This window comes from Pipra filicauda, unplaced genomic scaffold (genome assembly GCF_003945595.2).
Source record: "Pipra filicauda isolate LSUMZ 115617 unplaced genomic scaffold, ASM394559v2 scaffold56_size3634133_pilon, whole genome shotgun sequence".
NCBI classification, from domain to species: domain Eukaryota; kingdom Metazoa; phylum Chordata; class Aves; order Passeriformes; family Pipridae; genus Pipra; species Pipra filicauda.
In genome coordinates, this window is record NW_024104720.1 from 555,711 (window position 1) to 574,016 (window position 18,306).

Sequence of the window (18,306 nt, forward strand, 5' to 3'; positions counted from 1 at the left end):
GTTCACTGGCCTCCTGAAGATGTATCTTTGGTTCCTGTGGACTGCTTCTAGCAGTACAGGAGGCAAAGCTGCAGGAAAGTATAAGAAGACCTTAAAAACATCTTTGTATCTCCCTCTCCTTAGCTACCTACATACCCACAACTCAAAATAGAAGCATTTGTCTTTATATTAGGGTGTACTACCTTTGAAAAGGAGTCAATGTTATCACTGTAATTACAGTAATCACTGTAATGAAAAAGAGGGCAAATTAGTGGCATACAAAGGCCAGTGTGAAGACAGTTTGTAAAGAACTGGAAGGGTTTAAGAAGTTATCACTGCAAAGCTAGTGACTACTGTTGTCACAACTGTGCCATGCAGTAGTCACATGAATGACTTAGACATCTTCAGTGAGAGGTCAGATCCATTGTTTTAAATTATATTCAGCAATGGCTTGCACTGCTTGACTGACTTTACACTGAAATGGTCTGGGAACTCTCACTGGAGACAGTAACTTCCAGCGCTGGAACACTATCAAGACCCTGAGGAAGTAACCATTTAAAACAACTCAAGATCTGTAAGAGTTTGTCTGTCTATATGTGTGTGCCTTGGACATCTCCAAATAACATGTGATTCCCCATACTTTATGAACTGCAGTATTGAGGCAACTGTGTAGTGATGTGTAATTGTGACATGCTCAAGTTACCATTTGTAATCTCACATGTGCTTCTGTGTTTGCCAAATAATTGTCAGAGAAGATAAACCTTCCTATTCCACTTTCGTTATATGATGTTTTGGTTTATATACTGCATATTTTAGAACCCCGGCTACGCAGGACGACAGGAACTTCCTGAAAATCTGAAGATTCAGTTTCGCACAGTTGCTATGATGGTGCCAGACCGTAGCATTATTATGCGAGTCAAGCTGGCAAGCGCTGGTTTCCGAGACAACCAAGTCCTTAGTCAAAAATTCTATACACTCTACAAACTCTGTGAAGAGCAGTTATCTAAACAGGTAAAATAAATATTTTTTCCAACTGTAAACTCTCACTGGAAGGATATGTAGATAATATACTTTCATAGAATATACAATTATTTTTACACTTGTGAGCCTATTCATTTTTTAGGGTTTTCAGTTTCAAGTTCCAGGAACAGAGTCTGAAATGATCATGTTATTTTTATTTTTCACACTAATTTGAGTACTAAAGGAAGTTTGATTTGTGATTCTTGAACAGAGTGCAGTTACTGGAGAAGTTATGAGGAACGGTGTCCATTGTTCTGCTGAACTTTGTGGAGGACACATTTTTCAATGTCTCCACTTGTGAAGGCTAGATCTATTGAAGAGGTGGTGTAAGAATTGTAAATAACTGAAGAACACCTACAAGGCACTGTCTTGCCTAATGCTACTAGAAACAGAAAAGTGCTGTTCTGTTTGGTATGGCGTATTTAAGTAGAAACAAAAATAGTTCTTGCCTTTTGAATGCCCTGTGCTGACTGTCCACTAGAGGTTCTCAATGAGAAATCGTATGAATGGTACATACATTGTGGCTCAAACGGCTGCTTTGTTTGGGTCCTGAGGAACCTGGGCATATTGACTATATTGTCCACATAATCCATCCATTATTTGATTTCAGTTCTATACCATATATTTATTAGTCACTATATCAATTTCCATGTAGAATCTTGGACTACAACAGAATAAGGTAATGATGCATCATATTTAGTTCATCAGAGTTAAAACAAAACCAGTACAGATTTGGATTTTCTCTTCCTTTCTTCACACTTCTGTAAGTTCACTCTCAATATATATATAACCAAACTGGATTTCAATTTTCCTTTCTCTCAGATTTATTTTTCTGAGAGAGTTTTACTCACCAGCTTTATGTTGTGGACTGGCTTTTGACAGGTCATATTTGCTGCTGGCTTCCCTGTAATATTGCCCAGAGTATCTCCTTTAGCCTTCATATTAGTTTTTAGGCAGTCTGAATCACCCTATATTGATCAGGCATCACTAGTGTTAGTCCATTTGTTACTGTCCAACCTACTCTCTCAGGCCTGTCATCTGCCTGTGTTTTATAGTCACGAGACTGCATTTGTCAGAGCTCCCTCTGAAGTGGAATCTGTGGAAAATTTGTGTATGCACGGTTTTAGCAGTCAGAAACACACCTTGTTTCCAGACTATTGAATATGCATCTCTTTTTTTTTCTCAGGCCTGGCCTCTGTAGGACTAAGTTTTCTTATTGCCTCAATTTGTGTGGTGTTTTTTTGACCTGGACATGATTCTTTCCTTCAATGTGAAAAAAACACGTAACCAGGCATCAGAAATTTGGCCTTCTGCCTTTGGAAAAATGCTTTGCTCATTTTCTGCTGTCACAGGTGTTGGAAGTGGTTCATTCCTGGACAGATTACTTAAAAATTTAATGCTCACACCTAAACGAAACTTAGCTGTGTACAAAACTTATTTTAAATATCTGCATAATGAATTTCTTTGTGCAGTTTGGTCATTTCTGCATCAGAAACTGCCCTTGAGCCTCTGAGATAGCAAGACTCTCCACTCATCATGTTAATTAATATCCTGAAACATGTAAGAAAGGCTTATCAGTTGGCCTAGGGATTGTAGGAACTGCCTGGAGGACTCTGTGAAACTGTGAAATTCTCATCTGGAAAACTCCTGTACCAGTTAGTCAAATGCTTTGTTGTGAAGACATGTAGCTCAATCACTTTGTCTCAGGTCAGTCCTTTGCCTCATATGTGCTGATGCTAGCAAGGGAGTTCCTTGACGTTAATGAAAATCAATGACCAAGTGCTCTGGGTGTGCACATGGGCACAACCCTTACACCCAGCTACATCACAATTATATATTTGCATCTTATGCTTATATCCCTGTGATAACTTAAATTCCGCGGTGTGGAATTTATGTCTGCAGGGAATAGTTTTCCATCTGTATTTATCATTTCTTCAGGACCATTTCATATTTGTACAGTATCCATCAGAGAAGCCTGCCATTCTGATCTTTACTTCTAGCAGTTTACCTCATGCATCATATCCTGGATCATTCCATACTCAGTAATATGAGCCAGGAAGCACAACCTTCTGCAAACCTGTGGTAGTATGCTCCTATGTCCTCCTGCCTATGGGCAGTCCTGCTCTTGTATAAATCCATTGTATACAATTATAAAATCAGAGAAAAACTGAATTTAGAAGAGACCTCTGAAGGTCAACAAGTCCTATATCTCTGCTGAAAGTGAAGTCAAAGAGAGCAGGTAGCTCAGCACCTTGTCTAGGTGAGCTTTGAATATCTCCAAGGATAGAAACTGCACAGCCTCTTTGGTGAAGCTGTTGAAGTGTCTGACCATCTTTTCTAGTCACCATTTTCTCTGTGAGGATGTTATTGGAGATAGTGTTGAAATCTCCTGGAATGCCTCTGCCCTGCTGTGTTGCCCTTCCAGCAGATGCTGGGGTGTGTCAAGCCCTAGTGAGGATCAAGGCTTGCAAAGATGAGGCTAACTCCAGTTGTTGGAAAAAAGATTCATCAGCTTTTTCCTCATCAGGACGTTTGCAGCAGACATCTGCCACAATGTTGTCCAGCCCTCTAATTCTAACATAAATGCTTTCAACTGGCTCATTAGCCATCCTAAGGGAAAGTATTCCCACACTCTTTCACTTTGAAGGGCAACTGTCCATCCAGCCCTCCTGGCTTGTCCTTCCTAAAGAGCCTGTATCCATCCATTGCAGCTATCCCACCACATTTCCTAGTTAGACTGTAGCCCTGTAACTGCACACAGAGCTCTAATTTTTCCTGTTTTGTTGTCATGCTGCATGCCATAGTGAACAGGCACTTCAAATTGGAACCTGCTTCTGCTGTGAGCTTCTGCCATGATGCTGTTCTCTTTGCCCTTTCTTATCTGCACAAATACACTTGAGCTGAACCACTTCCCAGCCTATTTTGTCATTCTTGATGTCTCTCTTGCCCACTACAGATCGGACCTTTTGCTTCTTAGTTGAGTCAACCACTTGCTCACTTGAATGTGTGTTATCTCCCACCCCCATCATTCATAGTTGTGGTAGTAATGGAATAATCTGAAACACTTGCTAAAGTTCCTCATGAAGTTTGTTGTAGGCTGGGAAATATATCTAATGCAATATGTGATTATATATAGAGAGAGATCTAATGAGTTCGTCAGATTAAATACGGGAGTCTCATGAACTGGAAATGTTTCTAAGAGTACAGTGGGATACAAATCACTTCCATCTAGCCAGAAAACTAAAATTATAAAGTACAGACAGTCTTTTTTAGAGGCTTATTCAATTAGATACTATGAAAAAATTCTTTACTATAAGGGTAGTGTGGCACTGGAATAGGTTGGTCAGTGAGGTTCTGGATTCCCCATCCCTGGAAGTGTTCAAGGCCAGATTGGAGGGCTCTGAGTAACCTGGTCTAGTGGAAGGTTCTCTGCCCATAGCAGGAGATGTTTGAACAAGATGATCTTTAAGGTCATGTCCAACCCAAACCATTCTGTGATTCTATGACTCATATTGGTCTGTGTTTCCTAGTGGAACTTATTTATTTAATTTAATGGTGAATTTGAAATTTGAAGTTAAGTAATGCTCGGTATCCGGGCAGTTGACTGTAAAGATCTGGGTCACATAAAGAACCAATGCAATAGGAAATGGTAGAATATTGCCTGTTTTCATCAAATGCAATATATCAACAGAAGAAAATAAAATAAACAACCATTCACCAGCTGAACTTAGCTCCCAGAAAATCTAAAAGGAATTTGCCAGAAGCAATACATAAAGTCCTCCAGACATTTTACACTCACAAATGCAGACTGTAGAAAGAGAAACTCTGACTCACAAGTAGCCAAAGGCACCCTGATTGACTCATCTCCTTCAGTAAAGAAAAACAATAAACAGTAAAATAAAAGAATAGTCCTTAGCAAATGTAGGAAGCCCAAGGTGTCCACAAGCCAGTGAAAGAGTTATTCTGACAGAGCCCCCAAAGCTGAATTATTTGTCTTTGTTACAGGACTTCTTACCTACTGCCTCCTTCCACAAATCCTCACCCAGCTTAGGGAAAATCATAGAAACTGAAGAGAAAAACCTAACAAAGCTTGAAAGCAAATGAGGCAGTAATCTCTTTTTGAGGATCATCTGTTTAAGGTGCTTTCATATGGAGAAAACCACTGATATCCCTATTTTTTTCTTTTCCCCATGGAGCAAGTACTCTAAAAATATCTAGTACTGACATTTTTAATTTCCCATTTTTTAATTCTTCCTTACAAGGGTGTTGCCTATACCACTGCATTTTGCTCAAGTGCAATCTTTTCCCTGCTGTTAAAAGATTAAGCAAGGAAATAACTCATAATCTACATTTACCAGTAAATTCTAGCTGTTCTGTGCCATTCCTGAAAGGCAAAGCAGTTGTAAACCTAGAAGACTGATTAAGGTAAATAGATAGTCAGTTGGAACCACTCATCATGTAGGTCAGTTGGAATGCACCAGAAAAACCTGTCTTTAAAAGTCATTTCAGCTTATTTTAAATTTTCTAATAGATATGAAAGTATTTCTTCAAATTTAACACAGTCCTCACTTTTATAGGGACATAGACTAGAGTAAGTTGGAAGGGACCTCCAGAGGTCACATTGTCCAAGTTCTAGCCCAGAATGGGTCAGTCTAGAGCAGGTTGCTAAGGCACTTGCTGAGTTTTGAATATCTCCAAGGATGGAGATATTCAGTCTCTCTGGGTACCTTTTCTGTGTAAGGAATCTTAATAATGCAAACCATTGCAATTTCCCCCTTTGAAAATTTTGACCATTGTCTCTTTTCCACTCACTTTTATGGACTCATCCGGTATGTTAATGATGGTCATCTAGCAAGGGAAAAAAATATATCAGCCCTTGTCATGATTCTGGACATTTCACTAGGACATACCATTTACCAAATGATACCTGACTTTGTTATCAGCATAAAATATGCTTTCCAAACATCACATGAAGTTGTTAATCTGTTTGTATTAATGTTTCCATCTGAAAACGAGATTTCCTGGCAGTACGTGGCTGAATATTCATACGTAAGTTTTTCAGCTGGTAGCAACTTGGCATCTGATTGAATAATAGAAGATGAAGCTGGGCAGAGCTCTGAGGGGTCATTCATTTACCTTTCTGGAGGACAAATAATAATTAAATAATTTTATATAAATGATTGTGACCCTCCTTAACATTTTCTATTGACAGATATCTTGCAGTTTCCCAGGCAATCTGTTCCAAAGTTTTGTTTTCGTTATGGTCACAATGTTTTCAGTAAAAGTTAACCTGAATCTCCCTTGCTCTATTGTAGTGCATTATTTCTTTCCCTTACTATTCCTCCTGTCTTCCTCTTTGCAGGTATCTTTTGCATGTTGAAGAATTTTATCATAACTCTTCCTACATATTCACTTTTCCTACTTCTACAGTAGATTTTGTATTACTTCTTCCTGATATAGCATGTTTTCTACTCAACTGAAAACTTTAATTTCTTTTCTAATTTCTCTTCAGTAGGGTTCATCTTCAAATGTGGAATCCAGCTTTTGGGCAAGGTGTAGAAGTGCCAACTCCAGTGGAAATATCATTTCAACCCTTCTAAAAAGGACACTTCTATTTTTATTGCCTACCATAATTGTAGATAAGTCACTGGGGAGATTGTGGCTTCAGTCCAATGTCAGATATTTTTCTGCAAAGCTTTCTACACCTGACTTGTTTCTCCACTCAGTGAATAGGAGTTGTTACTCTTTATTTGTGCAGCTGGTTGTTTCCATCTTTAGTATTTTGCACTTGCCTTTATTTAATTGCATCACGCATAAATAATGTATTGAATTTCTCCTAGTAATTTTGAACTCTAGTTATGGTCCAGTTCACCAGATAGGTATCATCTATAAACCTAATCAATGAGTTATTCCTTGCTGAAAATTCTGGGGTTTACTCAATGTATTGTTCCAGTTTGTCAGCCTGGAAAATAGAGGTGGGGTCTGTGCAAAAGATGCTGGTTTAATTTGTCTTTGTTTCTCACCATCCAAATATATCCTAGTTGGCCATAAATTAAATTATTTTTCCCCAGTCAAGTCTATTTTGTCTGTGATGTTAATTGGTAAGTGATATCTCTGTCTTTATACTGACCCCTGAGCTTTCTTTTTATCTTTTCTCCCTCTGTTCTGTTGAGCAGGGGAAGTGAAAGAGTAGCTGGGTAGGTGTCTGGAGGCTGGACAAGATCAACACACAATAGTGTAAAAAAGAGTCTATACTCTTGGTCGCAAAAACATTTCTGATCAATCAGAGGGAGCAGATATTCTCTAAATACAATAATATCTTGATTATCTTCTTCCATGTCTGTCTTTACCACTTAGTCTTCTGAGCAGCTGGCAGTTGTGGAGACTTCATAATTTAAAACCTTTATTCTGATAGCTTTCCTTCTAGGATTTACATCAATGGTTGAAGAGGAAATACATTACAGAACATTTGTATATGTTTTCAAATCTATGTTAAATAAGACTTGTATGTTCAGGTACAAGTGCTAAAATTAGTTGAGTATGTTTGTATGACTCTACAAATGTTCAGCTGTGTCAGTAGAGGAAGGGAAGATCGTCCAGACCTTACCTCCCTAAGTCCAAAGCTAGTTAGATACACCTCTAGGATGCACATGGCTGTTGAAAGTAAATCCTTCTGTTCTGAACCAAGTTGTTAGGAAACCCTCCACAGAGCAGAAAGTCATTGAGAACAGTATAGGATAGACTTACATGTAACAAATTGTATCTGAATAATTTCAGTATATTTCTTAATATCAGCAACAGATTGGCCCTTTTAGTCATGAATCCCAGAACAGTACATCAAGGTAGTAACAGTCCCTTTATGAGCAGAAAGCAGAGGGTAGTTTGGAGAGATGTCGTTTGATTTATGAATTTAGCAAAATGCGAGAAGATGCAACTCTGTTACAGGTGACTTGTAAAAATGGTAGTCTACCACCAAAAAGGACACTTGGTAGGTACAGACATACAACACTAGAAAATATCTGCAGGATTTGATAACAACAGTACTGGAGATCTAGTTGAAAAGATTAAGAGCTGTGAATTTCATCATATTTGAAAGTTCAATAGCATTTATTTATTTAATTAATTTAGTTTTCTGCCCTCTCTTGATTTTAAAGTGTTTGATCTTTATAGTACCAATTGTGTTTATGTATTTTTTCAAGGTTCACTATGACTTTGGGCTTAGAAATATCCTGTCTGTTTTAAGAACACTTGGAGCAGTGAAAAGATCTAATCCCCAAGAGCCAGAGAAAACTGTTGTGATGAGAGTTCTGCGGGACATGAACCTCTCCAAACTGGTACTGTGACACTGGTGACTTTCCCCAAAAGAGTGTTTTGTTTGCATTTTTAAGGGCATTTATTATGCACTTTGAAAAGCTGTTTTTCTTCAGCGGTTGGATACATTATTTTGCAGTTTTATATGATCAGTGATATATCAGTGAGTGGAGAATCAGAATACAGTTACTATATGAGCATTATTTGTCTTTTAAAGAGAGGAAAACACAGCAGAAGCTTTAGATGAAAAAATCAGTGGAAATACCATCAGACCCTAGGAGACCTACCTGATCCTCTAATTGGCTCTTGTTTCTGATTCTTTCTGCTCTAAGGAGAGAAAGGAAGAATACATTGTATTAACTTTTAATAATGTCATCAAAGACCCTTCTTAATCCAGAATTTCAATTTATGTATTTCTTGGGAGTCTGTTGCCTTTTCAGATCATCTTAAGAATTACAGTAAGTGAGGTAATTGGAAGCAGCTAACGCCTACTTGTGTAATCTAATGTCTTTCAATAATACTATTTAAAGTATTCATCTTTCTTTTTATTGCTGTAATTAAAAGGTTATAGCATGTCTAGACCCTGCGTATTTACCTTGAGAACCAGTTTTGTGATGGAGTCAATTACTCTTTTTCTGATGTTCATCTATTCACTGCAGTGGTACATGTGTTCAAACCTATAGCAGTGCTTCAGTGATTTACAGAAGGAAAAAATTATAAAAATTCTCAGGCAAAATATGATTGGAATAAATCTTGCAAACTTATGTAGCAAATGAAGAAATGTGTGTGTGTATATATTGAAGAAAACTATATTAAGGTGTTAACATTTTTATAAACTTTAAGTATTTAATATAGAAATTACTACTTGTAATTGCATTGTATGAAATTCACTTCATAAAACTCGTGGATAATTATAATATTTTCTTTGGAAAAGATTATATTTTCTACTGCCCTCTTTTAAATGGCATGTTCTTGAAGATTGTTTACAGCTATAATAATAATTTTGATAAATAAATAATGTATTTTCCCCTACTTTGTCCTTCACAGGTGGATGAAGATGAACCTTTATTTATGAGTCTCATTAATGACCTATTCCCTGGAATTACTCTGGATAAAGCTGGGTATCCTGAACTACAGTCAGCCATCCAAAAACAGACAGAGAAAGCAGGGCTTATTCATCATCCACCATGGATACTTAAACTTATTCAGCTGTATGAAACTCAACAAGTCCGACATGGTTAGCATGCTAGATGAGGTTTTGAGACTGCATAAATGCAATTTTTTTTTTAATATTATCTGCTACAGAATGCAGATTAGTTTCATGGAAAATTTGTTTTTAAATTGAACAGGTGTATTTTTAAAGCCTGTGTGGATATTGTGCCACGAAGCAGTTATGAGCTTTTTTAAGTGTGCAATGCACACATAGTGAGATTTTAGCTTTGTTGTGTTACGTTTTTATGGGAAATATGAGTGTGGCCTTCAGTGATTGAAACTTCTACAGAACAAGTTAAAATGTATACATTAGAATGCAGAGACAGTGATTTTGTTTAGTGTTCTGAAAACAGTTGTTGCCCTCAGAGCTCAGTCATGATGCTCAAGTTTAATCGTACTGTGAGATTTTAATGCTGAGAAGATCACCTCTCAAACCTTTACTTTTATAGATTCTACCATGCATACGATACAATGAACACCAGGGTTGTGGGTTTGATCCCTGTATGGGTCATTAACTTAAGAGCTGGACTCAATGATCCTTGTGGGTCCCTTCCAACTCAGAATATTCTGTGATTAAGATGTGAGAGCTATGTAAGTTCAAGTGTTTTCTTTGTGATTGATTCTTGCCATCTATACTGAGGAGAAATAAGCCTGCCTCCTGCTGGACCCGGGGAGTTGGACAGGACAGGCTCCAGAGGTTCCTTTCAGCCTCAACCATTCTGTGATTCTATGAAAATGCATTTTTACAGTGCACAAAATGATATCCTGTCCTAGGAAGGGTATCAAAGACAGTAGTAAATCCAGGTTTACAATTCATAGCTGAGTGGAAAAAAAAGTATCCCAGCTTTGAAATGCCCCCCATGCCCCTAACCTCTAACAACTAATGACTTTTTAATATAATAAGGGGAAATATAAAGGAAATGTTACTAAAGGAGCAAAGATTTATGAAAATGTCATCCTTCTTATTCTCCCCTATCATGTCATAATGAAAGAATAGTAAGCTTAAACTAATAAAACAAATTAAAGGAAATACTCATTCACATAGCACAGTCTGAACCCTTAATGCCTCAAACTTTTAACTCAGATTATTGGTTAGACCAAAGAACTGGTTTGTGCTGTGCAGAGTTAATAATTTACATCCAGATAGCTGGATTCAGTGTTCTATATCAAACCATAACAGCTATTTCTATTTAAGAACCACAGAATTTTTAATGATTTCAGTCATGATTAAATGTACCTCTTGTTAGAAAAAGCTGTTTGATCTGTGAGACACCACAAATTCACTATTCCTCAAAAATATTCAGGATCCACTGTGATATTCTGCTTAGATGCCTCTTCTCTCTACACATCCCTACTATTCCTAGGTCACGTAGTTCCAATCGGCCAAACAGTTGGATACTCAGGCCTTTCTATGGCAGAAGTTATTGTGTGAAGGGAAAAAGATTATTTTCTTGACTTCCTACTCATTGATGCTTGGATTTATGGAGAGGTGGCCATGGGATTTCAAAAAATCAAGAAAAAAAATCTCTAAAACGTATGACTTCTCTTAGTTGAAATATAGGCAGTATGTGCACATGAAGTGCTTGTACACACACACACACTCATGTATGCATGGAGATTCAGTGCATGGATCCTGAAATCTGTTTGGCATAACAATTTTGATTGAAATACCGTTGAAACCAGCAGAAAGGCCATTCCGTTAACATTGAAGGGCTTGTATTAGATTTCCCCACATGTAACATATAGCACGAGGAAGTGATTTTTTGGGTCCTCAGATTGTTTTGGAGAACATGCCGCTACCTTTAGTTTTAGAGAAAACATCAAGCAATCTGGATTGTGTTAGATTAGGTTTGTAACTAGGTTTTGGGATTGTTCCGTTGATACCTTTGTTGAAGACATTTTCAAAGCCAACTAAGGATTATGTTGTCCAGTTGCCTTTAGGGTTAATAGGAGTTATCTAGCTCCCTTAAATGACTTTAGAATTCTCAGTTTGAATGTCCCATCTGATTTTGGATGGATTCTGGGCATCTTGAATAGGTGATTTAGAAAACATAACTAAAAAAGTTCAACTGTAGGCTCAATTTATTGTTGAAGACATGATTCATTTTCCTCAGGCAACGTAAGTATACACTGATGAAATTAAGTGTTGTTGCTGCTAACTGGTTTTACGTAAGAAAGATGTGTTAAAATGTCATCATGGATGGATGCAGGTACATACTTTTGTTACTTTTGCTTCAGAAAGATACACTCGATTTTGTATATCATTGGAAGTTACCCATTCTCATTAAATATATTTAGAAATTACTGGCTTTGTTTGCCACCAGTCATGTCAATGTCATTGCATGCAAACATCAAAAGACCGTTGTGTTTTCTCATTAGAAAAAAGAAAAGAACTGCCTGAGGGAGGATACAGACCCACATAGGCTTGCCTATCATAATAGAGCGGACAGTTATAGAGACCTTTTAATAATATTTTCAAATTCTGTTTCAATCAACATTAACTGGAGTGAGAAATATCCTTTTGTATTGGCTTTTGGTAAAAGTAAAATAAAGATCATTGATGCGATGAACCATTAAATAGTAGCATGACATACTGACATTTCATTTTAAACCATGTTTGTATTGTTTTAAGGTATGATGACTCTAGGTCCAACTGGTGCAGGAAAGACAAAATGCATTAATATTTTGATGAAAGCAATGACAGATTGCGGTGCTCCTCATAAAGAGATGAGAATGAACCCAAAGGCAATCACAGCTTCCCAGATGTTTGGCACCCTTGATGTTGCTACAAATGACTGGACAGATGGTATTTTCTCCACATTATGGAGAAAAACTTTAAAAGCAAAGAAGGTAATGGATATTGTATCATGATGTTAATAAAGTCGTTTAATACTGTTTCCATAAGGTCTCATTACCTGTCATTTATCGAGAGATCTTCCATTATTGAATCAAATGGGAATACACAGTGTTAGTTTTGCTTTGTGTCTAATGAGCTCAATGTACACAAGAGTCAAAATTACATATATATGCCAGATAACACTAGGCTTCCCAAGCATTTGAGGTTCCAGAATTAATTTGGAAAAGATTTTAAGGGATATGCTTCCTTCTGTAAGCAGGTAGTCCTACCATTCAAACACAAAAGTAGAGTCTGTTCATGTTTTGACGTGAGGACAGGAAAGTTAATTTTCTCCTCTCTGGTTTTATGTCATTGCCACTATATTTCACTGGTTATATCAGAATGTAAGAGGCTTTGGTAAGAAATCAATATAGGCATTTCCCAATTCTCCTATCAAACCTGCAGATCATGGAATCATGATTATGCTCAGATCTTCTGAAAAGTCACTTAGTTCTCACTTGGAAAATGGGAAGCCTTACATGAAATACTTGTGTAACATCCCACAAGGACTCACTTTGTGCCTGTGTCTGTGAGTGCATTTTATGGGAAATGTTTTCATCCATCAAGATGGATGCTGGGCTGGCTGATGTACTTTTGTAGAAGAAAGGTACAACTTTGTGCTTAGTACAGTGCAAATCAATTTTTATCACTATTCTTTAATATCCTTTTTTTGTGTGACACAAGACAACAAAGGAACCACTGAACAAATGGTAAAAATTGCATTTCATGCTGAGCACCAAATTATGACTCATTATTTATATCCAAGAGTACATTCTCTGATATTAAGTAAATGTGTATTTTTGGTCAATTCAGTAAAGCTGCATGTTTGTGTCTCTCCTTTTTTTTTTTGAGGGTGAGCATATCTGGATAGTTTTGGATGGACCTGTTGATGCAATATGGATTGAAAATCTGAACTCTGTTCTGGATGATAATAAGACCCTTACTTTGGCCAATGGAGATCGTATTCCAATGTCCCCCAATTGCAAAATTATTTTTGAACCTCACAACATTGACAATGCTTCCCCTGCAACAGTTTCTCGTAACGGAATGGTCTTCATGAGTTCCTCAGTGTTAGACTGGAAACCTATTTTAAAGGCTTGGCTGCAAACGCTACCTGTTAGGTATTCTGATGTCCTATGGAATTGCTTTAATGCTGTATTTCAGGTACTGAATTAACAACTTTGGGGGAAAAAAAATTGCATTTCTTATTCTTTATTTAATGAAGCATTGTTTCTTCCTAAGTGCTTTTTCAATTATTTGCATCTCTTTGTTTATGTAAAAAAAAAAAGAGAGAGAAGATAATCTCTAACATTAGTGAATGACTGAAACTATAATAGATGAATAATTTGGATGTTTTGTTTTGTTGGCGTACTTCAGTTGGCAAAGAATTGTTAAACCTGTGATTATTTTATATTGCATATTGGCAAAACAGATATTCTCTTTGCTTGTAATTTTAATTCTTGTTAGAATACACAAAGGAAGTGTGTAAACTTGTTTGTTTTAAATATAAAGAAGTAAATTCAGAAAGAAATTGAGCTAGATTTACTCTGGTAAAACAGGAATGCGTTTGGTCCTTTAGTTATTTTTAAAAGACATGCTATAATTTGAATTAATCTGGGGTAGTGTGTATGTGCTGTTCTGTGCTGTTCCAAAGCTCAGCGTAGGTGACTACAGTTGTCTCTTATGATTTTGTTATCCATGTTTCTCTTCCAAAGGAAATTTTTGAAATGGCATCTCTTTGATACATTGTCTGACTAAATTGTGTTCAATCAGTAGATCCAAAGCAAGAATTCTGAATGTTTTTCCACCTCCATTTGGCTTTGGCTTACTGAATCATTAGAAAGTTTCATAATATTATGGATGGTTGCACTCAATAGTGGGTATAGAAGCATAATCTCAATAGTATACTTTTCCAATTACATTGAAATATTTATTTTTACTTTGGAACTTTCTAAAGAAATAGTTATGTCTTTGCAATTCTGTCACTGTTCTTATCTTTTCTTATCTTCTGATTTCCTCAACATCTGCAAAGTAAATGCAACTGCCCATATACTTGTGTTTCCCATCAGCTTGCTCCTGCCAGTTTACTTGTGTGATTGGTGTTGGATTTCACAGGGTTTTCTCCTGTAATATTTTTAATTGCTGTTGTATTTTAAATATGCAGTTTTTAATGAACTTTGACATTTCAGAAATAAATCATGATAAAAGCAATGATTGATATAGGTTTGGAATGCCCTGAATGTTAACAAATGTCTTCTTACAAATATTTTTCATTTCAGTGCCCATTTACTTTAAACCCAATGTTTAACAAGCTATTCATTTTGTTCTATCTCCAAAACATAATGATATGACATAGTATTTACTGCAGTAGCAAGAAAAACAATTCTGATAATGAATTTTAAAATATGCTTCCAAAGTAATGTATATGTAGGTCAATTTACTGCTTCTTTGCCACAATTCTATCTATATTTTATGCTACAACTTGCTCTGAAAACATAATAACAACATTTAAAATGCCCAAGCCTGAAGCAATAGCAATAAAGTCCAGAAAAATATGTATTTTATTAGATTGAGAGATGAAAATGCAGTGAAATATGAAGTTACTTCAGTGCTGAAGGCTGTGTTTAGAACTATCAAAATGTAAATGAAAGCTGTCATGCTGGCAGTTTTCTTTCACTTTTAATGTGCTGTCTTTGCTTCTCAAATAATAGAAACAATAAAAGTGATTTTACAGATGAGAGTAACACTACTTCTGTGTTCACATGTCTTTTTTATAGTTATTATTTTCTCCTACATAAAAAAAGATAAAATTCAAACCATAAAAAAATCATAAAATTTAAAAAGAAAATTTTTTAAATAGTGCATCAGCAGTGGTAGCCAAACCCCAAGTATAGACCTTGGTGAATTTAATGCTAGTATTAAGAAGAGAATGGGTATAAATATCTTACAAACATCTGATTTTTTGAAGAAAATGAAGATTAGGCTATAGATGGAAATGGAGTAATCAGGGAGACTCAGTCTTTAAGTAGACATATAGAGACTTTTTGAAATCAATTTAAATTCAACCAAAATAGATGTAAGACAATCGCTCTAGTAATTCCAATTTGCTTACAAGCAGCTCTCATTTTTTATGATAACCAAAACAGTATTTGTCACTGAAAGTCTTCATGTCAGATAAAATCATTGTTAATAAAGGTACAGCAAGGAGCAGTAATGGAGGAGGAAACTAATTAGAGAATAATAGTTGTGAATCAGTGGCAAGAATGTATTTATTCTTTTTATGTATGTTATAAATTGCATTGTAAGTCCCCGGGTTTTATACATATATAAAAAAAAAGGTCAGGAGGTAGCCTGAAGACAAGGATAGATTAAAAATAACCCCAACCCAAAATACAAAAGACAAAACCCTCTACCCCAAACAACTCCCCAAACCAACCTTATTTTGATTTAAGATTATCTTAGAGTCCTTTTGTATTTCCACAGGATTTTTTTAAAATAGTGATCAAAGGGTTGGATTTTCACCCTCCTTTTTTGTCAGCAACATTTCCTGCTTAGCAATACTTTCAAGTAAACTCCCCTGTAAAAATCTCTACTCTCCTAAATTTAGAAGCTCTATTGCCACTTCCTTGTTTGTAAATGATGCTGCTACCTGTAAGCAACAGAATTGCTTTGCTAATGGAAGTAATTCTCTGAGACAGTTTCAAAGAACTGAAATAATTAAAATAATTACGTGGGTGGTGTTACTAAGTTTGTCTGTAAAGTGTGAAGCTCAAACCAGTGATGGGTGCTATGTGAGTAACTTAAGTTTCAGCATGTCTACGTACTGTTTAAATGAAAAAAAGTCGAGTAGGAACTTAAGTTTCGGATGTGACTAATTCCTCCCTCCACATTAGATCTCACACTAATCCAATTTGTGTAAAGGCTGGTATTGCCCCTGGAGCATAAAAGTGAATACATAATCCAAAGAGTTTCTTAAATTTAATATTTTAATGCTGATGTTAAAATTAATGTTACAAATATTAATAACTTTAGATTATTGAGTTGTTCTTGTGCTTGTCTAAACCCTTTGAGTATGCTGCTAGCCTCGTGTCCTGAAGAGTGTTGTCGAGTCCACTGAGTTCCATAGCGATTGTACTCTGTGGAAAAGGATCTCCTTTTCATATGAGTTTTTATCATCTGACTTCATTTTTCAATCTCATTGTAAGGGATAACAAATTCCTGATCCAAATTCTTCACAACTTGTGTGTATTTGTCACGATGCAAGTAATTTTTCAGTCCCTCTGTCCCAACAATCCATGCAAATTTCTGTCTTGATCTTGCATCCTCTTTTCAGCCATGTATTATTTTAAAAATCGTAGTAGCAATAACATACTAGCGTGTGTAGAACTGATTTTTTTTTTTTCATAAACTGAAAGAATTAGAATTACCTCACTGGAATAAGAAACCTCACTGGAATCATAAGCACCATAAAACTAGTTCTGGTGAAAATTGGGCTCTTGACAGTACAGAATACTTTGATGCATGAAATATCTTTATTCTGTGTGTGTCAAATCAATTATTAAACAATTTACGGTGCCCTATGAGACATCTAGTCTATTTTACAGATGAAGAAGCTGAATCTCAGTGAGATTTAGGTCCAAATTCTAAAAGTCTTTAGACTTCAATTTCCCACACTGCTTGTAGGCACTCCCTTGTGGCACCCACAACCCCCACAGTTACTCGACTGAGCACCCTATTGTACTCTTACGGAATTTTTGAGGGAAACCCACAAACAGCAGCAGACAGAGGTGGAAGCACTTTTGCTAGGCAACAAGAAATAACAAAAAAAGCAAGCTGATAGAGTGGTATCCCTGCCCATGGTGGGGTGCTGGAACTAGATGAGCTTTAAGGTCCATTACAAGCCAACCCATTCTATGATTCTGTGTATGCCCACATTCAGATTGTCTTTTTAGACCGCTTATCCATGAGCCCTACTCTAGATTAAGATGCTTAAGAGAGTTTTTTATCACAATATGTATATATTTGTTACGCGTGTTACTTGGTATTCTAGTGGGATGGAACTCAGGAGGATGGGTAAAAATCTTGATTCAGTCTCTGTGCCAATAAATATCAGCATAGAGTCCTTAGAGAACTGTAGCGGCAAACATTAAACTGAAAATTGAAATAAAGATGGTGAGTATGTGGTTAAACAACTCAGTGATTTTTAAAAAATATCTAGGTAATTGTTTACATCTTTGGGTGATCAAAAGTCTTCGTTGTCTTAGCCTTCTCCCTTACAGGACATGACAACTATTAATGGAATTCCTCCAAAATTATTGTCTCCCATATTTTCACTTCTCAGAATGAGCAGGCAGCATTGATTTCCAAAGATTATGAAGGCAAATGGAACCTATAAGGAGGGAATTATATTAAAGATTGTTAAATGAAGGTGTAAATAGGCTATAATTTATATCAGTCTGTATTAGGGATGGCAGTTGATATTATAAAACAATTCTGCACTGCAAATCTCAGGTAGAACTTTACATCAATTTGAAACTTTACTCAAGATGTTTCAGAACACTTGACAAAGGCAGGCATGGTAGCCATCACTAGGAAGAAACATGAGGAAAGTCAAGTTCCATTAAAATGAATTCCAAAATTCCCTTTGAATCCTGTCAGGATTCTACAGGAAAATGAGAGTATTGGTTTCAAGAGAGACATTATGATGCAGTCAGAACAGATCAGATAGACAGAAATTTATAGTGGTGAAGTTATGCATTGGACTCGATGATCCTTGTAGGTCCCTTCCAACTTGTCATCTTCTGTGATTCTTTGATTTTATATATATATGTGTGTATATATATATATATACACACACATATCATTACAACAATTCTAGTACTTTTATC

The 18,306-nt window shown here is 36.3% G+C and overlaps 1 protein-coding gene across 5 annotated transcripts in view; it reads left to right on the forward strand.

Annotated features, from left to right (window-relative positions):
- Positions 1 to 18,306, forward strand: part of LOC113998190 (dynein heavy chain 5, axonemal-like) — a 155,203-nt gene that overhangs the window by 56,963 nt on the left and 79,934 nt on the right. For 4 of the 5 annotated variants that reach the window (XM_027740667.2, XM_027740695.2, XM_027740713.2 and 1 more), the window contains 5 exons: positions 796 to 990; positions 8,199 to 8,333; positions 9,358 to 9,547; positions 12,155 to 12,372; positions 13,271 to 13,582. In XM_027740667.2, the coding sequence (XP_027596468.2) occupies positions 796 to 990; positions 8,199 to 8,333; positions 9,358 to 9,547; positions 12,155 to 12,372; positions 13,271 to 13,582 (1,050 nt within the window). The remainder of the gene's footprint in view (positions 1 to 795; positions 991 to 8,198; positions 8,334 to 9,357; positions 9,548 to 12,154; positions 12,373 to 13,270; positions 13,583 to 18,306) is intronic. The other variant, XM_027740693.2, reaches the window with a different exon arrangement.